This window comes from Conger conger, chromosome 8 (assembly GCF_963514075.1).
Source record: "Conger conger chromosome 8, fConCon1.1, whole genome shotgun sequence".
Classification (NCBI taxonomy): Eukaryota; Metazoa; Chordata; class Actinopteri; order Anguilliformes; family Congridae; genus Conger; species Conger conger.
In genome coordinates this window covers 4,441,318-4,451,363 of record NC_083767.1, presented here as the reverse complement: position 1 = coordinate 4,451,363, position 10,046 = coordinate 4,441,318, and the positions used below count along the sequence as shown (strand labels likewise).

The following is a 10,046-nucleotide window of genomic DNA, read 5'->3' as shown; positions in this document are numbered from 1 at the left end:
CAAAAAGACTTTAGTAAGTGATATCTACCAAAACATTTAGTAAGTGAATTTTATGTGAACCTTCACACACTTTGCTGCTATGGTCTTATTTGTGTAAATGAGGAAAAAACATCCCTTTAACTGCTGGAATTCTTTTATTTATCTCACTAAATATGTTATGAAAACAGTTTAATGACAGGAGATCATTGAATTATATGGGCAGAGGAATTTGACAACCCTCTAAGAATAGTCAGTCCTGGAATTTGCAAATAGGTTGTTTGTTGTGGGCACTAGCCCCCACTACAATAACTTATTGGCACGCTGCCTAACAAGAGTGCTTTAAAAATATATGACGTGTACTGAACATTAGGGTGGTAACAGATAACACCCATATCAAATTGACTCAAACCTTTACATATCCGCTGTGTCTTTAAAAGTGAGAAGGATGAATTAGAATATAGATTCGTTTACGCGCAGGCTCAGTGGAAAGAGGAAGCAAGTGCTGAGTTGCTGCGAAAGGAATTTAGTATGGCCATGTGAAAGAAAACGAAGCGAGCTAGCTAGCTAACTACCAAAGAGACAACTATGGCAGAATGTCACTCTAGCGACGATGTGCTAGTGGACATTTCAGATTTCGATAACACGGACTTTCCATTGGAGCAGGTTTCGTCTGTATATTTTGACCGGGCAAGAGAAACGCTGAGAGTTAACCCTGGAGGAGCGGTAAGAGTCTCCGAGTCGAGTGAAACTCTTGTCCCGGAGGAGGTTGAAACAGATGGTTCCGAGGAAATAGACCTGTTGCTGCCACGACCGACTAGGTCCATATCCTCCGGAGACTGTAAGGTAAAGCGGGTCAGACGAAATAGACGTCTGACGTCCTTGGAGAGGGAAAACTTTGCGACTTCAGGTGAGACTTACTGCATTAAACGCGGAACAATATGATGCAATGCATGATCAGTCCTCCATAACGAACTATGTCTGTGTTAATAAATTCTGAAGTTAACCCGTTTACCTATATAGAAATTGAGCGACTGTGGTTGTGAATAAAAGCTTTTAAAAAAATGAATTCATAGACGGCAAGTAGTGGATTGAAACAAACATTCCTGCAACCATCTGGAAAACGGTTGACTTGCAGCAGCTGTGAAACTTCATAACGTTTCCCATAAGGTTGGTATGGGGTTGAGGCTGTTAAAAAACAACCTGGTTATCTGACCACCTTGGAAAATGGGCATCCATGTGGTCCGAGCCTGTCCCCTTGCCCCAGGCCACGTCTGGTTAAGACCTTTAATCGGGAAACAAGAACTCAAGCCCTTGAGGGCCAAAGTGTCAATCAGCAGTCTGTTCAGACTGGGAACCGAGGTGTGTGGACCCCTTAGCCAATAGGAGACATCAATGACGTGCTTATCTGCTTAAGAAAGCTACCCAAGATACTAATAACAGGAAATTGTAGTGTTTCAACAGAAAGGCAGCTATTTATGAATCGGCTTTAACATCTGTGGTGATAGGAGGATGAAAAAAGATGGGTATAAATACTACTGACAGGGAATTAATAGTATTTACCAACATCGTAAGCCACATCTTGCCTGCCAAGATATTTAGTATGTCTCAGTGTGAAGGATGGTAGATGTGTCAGATAACTGGAGAGAGAGTGTCAGCTCGACCGGAACAAGGCACAGTCTGTGTCAGTTTTCTGTCGAAAATGAGTTTGAATCATCTGGACACAAGTGAAAGTTGAGTGCAATGTAGGCTCTGTATTGCAAATGCCCCCCCCCCCTACTTGTTTGTGTCTGCCCTTAATCTAGTTTTTATTTTTACACAAGTTGAGCTGTGTGTACACAACAGCCCACTTCCTCTTAACGGGCCCAAGCAACGTAAACAAATTGACTTGTCATTATGCCTAGAACCGGCCCTGCAACTAGGCCGACTATGGGGTTTCAAAACTTTGAATTGAATTTGAACAGTGGATTCAGTTAAAGCAGCTGAGGTGGGGGAGTAAGTCAGTTTGCAGAGGAGAATGGCCTGAAATTCAGCCCTGAGGTTTCATTCAGAAGAAATACCTTCTTCAAAGAGAGAGACCCATCCTGTGGTATGACTAGTCAGGGATAGAGTTTGTCCTTTTGAATCGTCTTTCTAGCGCATGCTTCAGCTGCTCTTATGATCAGGGGACGACATTACCTCAGGAGGCAAGACCTGTGTGTGTGTGTGTGTGTGTGTGTGTGTGTGTGTGTGTGTGTGTGTGTGTGTGTGCAATGCTATATGCTGGGCTGGGATGATGTGTATGTCCTGTTTTTATTGAGTGCTGGTGTTTTATGGTCCACAGGTTTATTTTATGTGTATGGGTCATTCCATGGCAAGTAGACTATAAAATAGAGTAATTGATGCTGCCATTTCTCTGGATCTTGATGGAAAAAAATTACTCTGGGGATTTTTAGAGTGTCAAATCAATATATAATAGGCTTTCCCTCTGTAAAATAAATTAAAGTGCTAGAGTAGCGTGGCCAGTTAAAGTTTCACACTGAATACAAAACACTCAAAAACAACACTGTCCTGCTGGGTCTTACCGTCTATCTAATTGAACAATTGGTGTCTCCTACCGGTTTTGCTGTAAAAACATTTACTCACAAAGAACGTTATTGTGTGAGTGTTGAGTGTGGTTATCGATAACGACATACGCATGGGACCAGTTGGGATTTTCCAGCGATTTCGTCATGAGTTGAAGATTCGGTCTGGGCATATGTGAAGTGAGTTGTCTTGCTGTTGTTTTGTCTGTGGTGCTGCTGTGAAATCTAGCCCTCCATTGAGAATAATAAAGCCCATTATCCTCTGTTCTAACTGGCCTTGTGTGCGTTAGCCGCTAATGAACGACGCCTGGCTGGTCTGTTTTTTTCCATCAGCTACCATTAGATCAAGTGCTAGTATACTACACTTGCTAGCATAGTAGCATACAGCACTCGCTAGCATTCATGAATTGGTAGCATACAGCAATTGCTAGCAATTATAGCCCATTTCATCTGTTGCTAAATGGTCCATTCTGGCATTGTTCCAAATCTAAAAAGGGAGGACCAAGTCATTAAAAATCCTGTCACGGCACCAGGGCCTGTTGTGGTTTCTTGTTTCCAAAGTGTGCCGAGATACTGTGTTTGCACTTTGTCATTGTGTTTTGTATTGTTTGACGGCAGGGAGTGGCACTGGGGAGCTGAACTCTTTCCCGGAGGATCCAGAATTTGCCGAAGTCATCCGGAGAGCCGAGCAGGCCATTGAGAACGGAATCTTTCCGGAAAGAATTTCCCAGGGGTCGAGTGGTAGCTACTTTGTGAAGGATCCTAAAGGGGTGAGGAATGGTGTCAGACATGGAAGAGGGGCTCTACAAGCTTTCTTCAAGCTTCCCGGACTGGATCAGTCTTCCCCTCCAGCTCTCAATGGATGAGATTGGGATATGGACAGGGTGCTACCTATCCTAGATCAGTACTCCTGGGGTGTGTTTCTCAAAGCAGGATTACTGAGTTAGCTGGATAACTGCACTGAGTAAAACAGAATAGCTTTTAAACTTTTTTTATTTCCATGTTCTAGATTTGGGAGCTGGTTTTCCAGCCAACTCTTTAATCCTGCTTTGTGAAATAACCCCCTATTCTGAGATAGATGTATACAGGTGCCTCAGGTTCTCCCTGAGAGCAGTGATTTTGGCTGAATTCTCATCGGACAGCTCCTCGTATGTGGATACAAAATGTGAATTGCAGCACATTGAAACTCCCAGTTTTCCCTTTTGAATACTAGTCATACATGGCTAGTTGTGGGTGTATTATGGACTGCAGTTTTGCATTCTCTCTTTCTTTTCTTTTTTGTTTTTATTCTGAACAAAACCGCATTTCGGCACAAGCTCTATATTGGCTCATAGAGCATGTTGATTGCCCGTCTCCCTGGTGGATAAACTGGAGGTATTAATTTAAGCTCCTCAGACTACTGTTGTGTTAATATTAACGAAACAATCGCAGCTATCTGGGACTGCTGAATTGTGGGGAGGAAAGAATACTCGCCCGTTTACCCAGAATTGCCCTCTCCCCAAGGACATGGCACGTCTGCGCTGCAAACGAAAAGTGCACAACTCATCGACTGCACCTGACACCTGTGCCTTTTGGATTAACGGTTGTTAAGTTTGTGGTTATGTTTTGTTTTCACAATCCAATAGCAAATCAGGTATTTGTTTTCCTGCAGCGTGGTTTTTCAACATTTTTACTTTACGGGACAAGCCTCTAGCCTAGTGGTGAAGGTACCTGACTGGGACCCAGAAGGTTGGTGGTTCACGCCCCAGTTGTAGCCATGATAACAGCTGTTAGGCCCTTGAGCCTTGCGCATTGCTCCAGTGGGGGATTGGATCCCTGCTTAGTTTAATCAACTTTGGATAAAAGCGTCAGCTAAATTAACGAAATTATTATTAATTAATTGCTCTATTCCTCCGTTCTGTCGGCTCATAGAAAATAATCGGCGTGTTCAAGCCAAAGTCGGAGGAGCCATACGGACACTTGAACCCAAAATGGACAAAGTACTTCCACAAGCTGTGCTGCCCCTGCTGTTTCGGGAGGGGCTGCCTCATACCAAACCAGGGGTACCTCTCCGAGGCTGCCGCCTCGCTCGTCGACCAAAAACTGGGGCTGGCGGTCGTCCCCAAAACCAAGGTGAGCACCTGGTGCTGTCTGATGCCCCCTGGGACTTGTAGTTTTGAATTTTAATGGCAGTGGATGGAAAGGAGCACATATGCCTTTGTGTGAGAACAAGGGTAGAGTCCTAATTGCTCCGTGTAATGCGGTACCTTGCAGGTGGTGTACTTGGTCAGTGAGACTTTTCACTACTCTGCAATCGATCGTGCCAAATCCAGAGGAAAGAAATACGCTTTGGAAAAGGTTCCCCAGGTCGGCCGAAGGTTTCACCGAATTGGCCTGCCCCCAAAGGTAAGGTGAATCTTGCTGATCACTCGATATCAAACTGAGTTCTCATGCGTGTTTCCCTTTTTGTTAGGAATCCGTTAACACTGAAAATAATAGGGTGTCATGTGTGCTGGTTTTTGGTGCTTCAGCTCTTGTGTCCAGCGCTTAATACAGTATTGATTTTGTGCTTCCTCTTTCTCCAGATGGGCTCTTTCCAGCTCTTTGTGGAAGGATACCGTGAGGCGGACTTCTGGCTGCGGAGGTTCGAGAGCGACCCGCCACCAGAGAACATCCGGAAGCAGCTCCAGTCCCAGTTTGAGAGGCTGGTCGTCCTGGACTACATCATCAGAAACACAGGTGCCTGCCTTCAGAGGAACCTCTACCTGGAGCAGCTAGTCGCTGTGGAGTGTTGATGTTGATTTGCGTGAATGTTAATGTCTTGTTTTTCGAAAAATTACTGATTTGGCTTTGAGGGGATCAGCGATCCTTATTTTTTTATTTTCATTTTCCATGTAGACCGAGGAAATGACAACTGGTTAATCAAAAACGAGAAATGCGACAAATGTGAATCCTTCAGGGAGGTGAGTTATGTGATGTGTGTGTAAATATTGGCCTTTATTCCAGTTTCTCCAGTGTTTAGGCAGGGTGTGGTGTGGGAGTTGGACATGAATGTCAGTCGGAGGATTGTAGCTGTGGTTAATTTAGGCTCTCACGGTGAGATGACTTTCAGGAACCAGCTCATTAATTAAATTCATTAAGTGAGCCCTCGTTCTTTAGTAACCCTTTCATATGAGCTGGAGCGGCTGCGGTTGATTGGCTCTGACTCCCAGGCTGATAAGTGTGTGGGCACTCACTGTCCATACCTTAAGAATGCATAAGAGGAGATGAGCCAGCAGGTGTGTCTTCAGTTCACTGGCATAGTTCTCTGAGTATAGGGTTAGCAGATGTATAATTTGTATAATTTTTATAATTTTTATAAGTAAAATCGGACGGCACAGCTGGAAGCGTATTTGCAAACAAGTTCGGAAAACCAACGTCTGACCAGAGGGCTGTTTTATCGGACCGAGAACTCAAATCAAATTTATTACAAACTTTTGCTGAATATATTTCATCAATTACGCAGACTGGACATAACATCCGGTCGGGACCACAAACCGGACCTGTACAAATGATTGAAGTAGTATGGCTCAGGTGCAAAGAGCAGTTGTCTGGCAGTCGGAGGGTTGTTGGTTCGATCCCGCCCTGGGTGTGTCGAAGTATCGCTGAGCAAGACACCTAACCCCCAAAATGCTCCTGACGAGCTGGTCGGTGCCTTGCATGGCAGTCAATCGGCATTGGTGTGTCAGTGTGTGTATGAATGGGTGAAGGAAGCATCAATTGTACAGCACTTTGGATAAAGGTGCTACATAAATGCCAGCCATTTACCATGAAGTATTCTTCAGTTTCCCCTCATGAAACGGGGCAGAAAGTAACGTGCAGAGTTGCTCCTTTAGGACACAGAATGGGGCTGGGAGAAGGACCCGTCGGTCAGAGTAGCAGCCATCGATAACGGTCTGGCCTTTCCCTTCAAGCACCCGGACGAGTGGAGGACGTGTAAGCACTAATCTGTCCTTTCTGTCTAGGCATAGGGTTGGGCAGGCCTGGTTTAGACTGTCAACGACTATTTGACATGGATCAAATTTTTATGGTTTCTGAAGAATTTTATTTTTATTTATATTATAATTGATGTATTGAAATGTCAGTTCATCCACTTTTGTATGTAGTATTAGATTCTGATACATTCTCTCTCTGGATCTGACCTGTGTGGACTGTGTGGATTTGTTTCCTTAGTCATTGTTGAGACTTCTCTACGTGTGGGTGTGTCCTGTGTCCACAGATCCCTTTCATTGGGCGTGGCTGCCCCAGGCAAAACTGCCAATCTCCCAGGAGACCCGGGACCTGGTGCTCCCCAGAATCGCAGACATGAACTTTGTGCAAGACCTGGTGGAGGACCTGTATGAGATGTTCAAGGTGGGTCTCCTCCAGAGGGCTCTTTCACAAAGCAGGATTGTTGGGCGGGCACCAAAAGGGTTACAAACTGGTTAATAGTGTCTTGCAGCGATAGAGATGGTGTTTTAATGGATTTTGAAATGCTGGACATTGTAGTTCTATAGTGCATTTGTGCAGAAAATGTGCTAACGTTAATGGTATGTTAATTGATTTTGCTAATGCATTCCAGCCTTCATACATTTATGGAAACCTAAAATGATCTTCGCCAAGCAACTGTATTTGTTTTCTATTCCTGATGGAAACATGAGTCTGACAGCAGATCACGTATTGTATTGTAAGATGAGCAAGGAACGATATTTGGTATGATTTGGTATCTGTCAAACTGCATATATTGAAAGTAAAGTGATTGTCTGAAACTACTCTTTCCTGCTACTCCTTAGGAAGATAAAGGGTTTGACAAAAGCACGTTTGAACTGCAGATGTCTGTAATGAGAGGGCAGGTAAGAGTTTTTCTATCACAGACAAATTCTTATTTTTATTTTTTTCTGGCAGATTGCAGTGATATTTTCAACAGCACCTCCCAAGTTAAAATGTCAATATTTATTTGTTTTCCTGTAATTCCATTACTTTGATTCACATTGCTTCAGGGTACATTTAAAGCATTAAGGCTTTTAAAAAATCTGAAATGTTTTTTTTAGAATGAGATCAGTGGCTGTTGATCGGCTCGGATTTCGAGCGGCCTATTTCAGTGTCTCCCGGTATAGAATGTCATCCATTTTAAAGTGTGCGCTGGCTGTTTCCTGTAGATCCTGAACCTCACCCAGGCCCTGAAGGACGGAAAGAGCCCCATGCAGCTGGTGCAGATGCCCCGCGTGGTGGTGGAACGCAGCCACGGGGGCAGTCAGGGTCGGGTGGTGCAGCTGGGCAGCGCCTTCACCCAGACCTTCCACTATAAGATGCCCTTCTTCTCCTCCTGGTAGAGGGGCCGGAATTCAGGCGAGAGCCTGGCTTTTCGGGCCTACTCGCGCAGGTTGCCAAACAACCACAGAGCAAGACTGATGCCGTGGGACGTCACCAGTCAGTGTGATTAACAGACCTTGCCAACGTTCAGCTGCCAAAACCGGTTCTGTCTGCATTAAATGCAAAAAAAGGGTAAAAATGTAAAGCATTCATATTGGGAGGCATTCAGTTTGAAAGTACTATTGTATTTTATTTTATTTTTTGGACACCACTGTAAATGATTATTTTTCTACATTGAATGTACCTTACATGTTGATAAATTTATTTAGTTATTGGCTGCAATATATTTCCTGCCACAGTAGGGTGCTGCTTCCAGCCTGTACTGAGTCAGGAGTATGGCGCAGTCATTCAAAATGTTGTACTTTTGAGACTGTCTAGATTTTCAAAATGTTCTATGAACTTATAAAAAAATAAAAAATGATAAGTTATTTTGCTACATTCTTGTGATGGTGGTCATCTTTTTTTGTTAAAAGGGCAGTTCACCCAAAAAATAAAATGCACGTACACGTATAACTTTTTTAGAAGCAGTTCACTGTGACATAATGGAGGTTTTTATTTCTAGTGATAAATCTGCTGATAATTTACATTCTAAAAAATCAACAGCAACATATCTTACCAAATCTAATGCCACAGCAAAAATGCCAAATGTATTCAAGAACTATGAATTCTACTGTGGGAGCTCAACAGACCGTGTTCACACAAGTGGAAGTTTCCGCCATAGCAAACCACTACTCTGGGGCAATTCTTATACAAAATCCAACTCGTATAAACCCAGAATTTACTTATATGGGCCAGGCATTGATGCTGTATAAAAGCAGTGGAATGCGGTATTAAGGCCTGCATAAAGATTTTTTTATAGCTGCACTAGTACGTGGTTTTGTGAATTTTGGGTGCTATTTCTCACTCTGAAGGAGCGCAGTCTGGAACGGTCGGCGATGCCTCGGCGTTCCCGTGACACAGAGACACAGAGAGAACGGCCTTCTTCCTCCTGACCCACAGCAGGGTGGCGGGAGGCCTTACAGGAGAGCAACGCTCCGGGGCTGACTTCGGCAGTGGAAACGGAAGTGCTGACACTCTTCCTAGGATATGTATGCGACCGGGGGGGGGGGGGGCATTTTAATGCAACCCTGTGTTTCTCCATTTGTTGTCTTACAAATAAATGTGGTTTGTATTTATTTAAGCAGCTATAGGCAGCAAAGGGTGGTTTCATTACCTCTTGGGTTAGACCACTGGTCTTATAATCCAGGGGCCACAAGTTCAAATCTCGCTAGGGCCTTCACATGTTGCTAGCCACCGTCTAGTTTTTAGATAAACTAAACATTGGGTACACGTTAGAGCAGTGGTCTCAGCCTCGTTGCCACATAGGGCCGTATGTGTGCAGGTTTCCATTCCCAACCGATTTATGCCACCTTCATTGATCCCATTTACTCATTCAGCCATATGCATCAAAGCACAGAATATAAGCGAGTTATTTAGACAACAGGACACATCTCACCTTATGTACATTATGTGCAAATCAAACCTACAGCCCTAATTAAGCAAATAAGTGTACTAATTATATACTTGAGATCTGAGGCTGGAATGAAAAACCGCATACACAAGGCCCTCCATGGCACTGCGTGAGACCACTCCTTTAGCGGTAGGAAAATGCCAAGCATTGTTGAGCTGAATGGCCGGTTCTCGTCATCATGTTATGCCAAAATGAGGACAGTCGTTTCATGTGTCTTTTCCATTCAGAATGTGCCAATATTTGTAGTGTATCCTAAAATAAACAGGATGTGAAACGATTTACAAGCTGCCTTCACTGAAGTCCTCGCAGTGGCCCTGCTCAGCATTACGAAGGTTTCGGATGAAGAAAATGTGTTTCTAGTTTTGCTCCAAGTTGCAACAGGCAACTTCTGACATTCAGACAGAAGGCAGCGCTGAGGGGGTTTATTGGCTGGTTTCGGCCAGGACCGGGCGGAGATACCAGAGAGAGTTCGGATTGCCTGTGGTGTAGGCGGCCGCTTTCGTGCCTTTTCTTTCAAGACTGACAATGCAGTACAGATGTGGCGGTTATTACTGGGCTGCGTTTCTCCTGCTACCGCAAATCCTTCTGAAACTGCCCTTCAGGGGTGCACTGCATCCTGAACAGCC

The 10,046-nt window shown here is 44.2% G+C and overlaps 1 protein-coding gene across 1 annotated transcript; it reads left to right on the top strand.

The window, feature by feature from the left end:
- The first annotated feature begins 468 nt into the window (after nt 1-468).
- On the top strand, nt 469-8,346 carry LOC133135042 (phosphatidylinositol 4-kinase type 2-beta-like). Its single transcript, XM_061251795.1, has 10 exons — nt 469-886; nt 3,159-3,310; nt 4,452-4,652; nt 4,794-4,925; nt 5,105-5,258; nt 5,418-5,482; nt 6,395-6,494; nt 6,778-6,911; nt 7,331-7,390; nt 7,697-8,346. Exons 1-10 carry the CDS (start codon nt 565-567, stop codon nt 7,868-7,870), a joined length of 1,494 nt encoding a protein of 497 aa, XP_061107779.1. The 5' UTR covers nt 469-564; the 3' UTR covers nt 7,871-8,346.
- The last annotated feature ends 1,700 nt before the right edge of the window (nt 8,347-10,046 follow it).

Excerpts from the sequence above, each read along its gene's own strand:
- LOC133135042 (XM_061251795.1), top strand. The coding sequence starts at position 565 with ATGGCAGAATGTCACTCTAGCGACGATGTGCTAGTGGACATTTCAGAT. Across the intron at positions 4,653-4,793 it reads CGGTCGTCCCCAAAACCAAG|GTGGTGTACTTGGTCAGTGA; the intron begins GTGAGCACCTGG and ends GGTACCTTGCAG. Across the intron at positions 5,259-5,417 it reads CTACATCATCAGAAACACAG|ACCGAGGAAATGACAACTGG; the intron begins GTGCCTGCCTTC and ends TTTTCCATGTAG.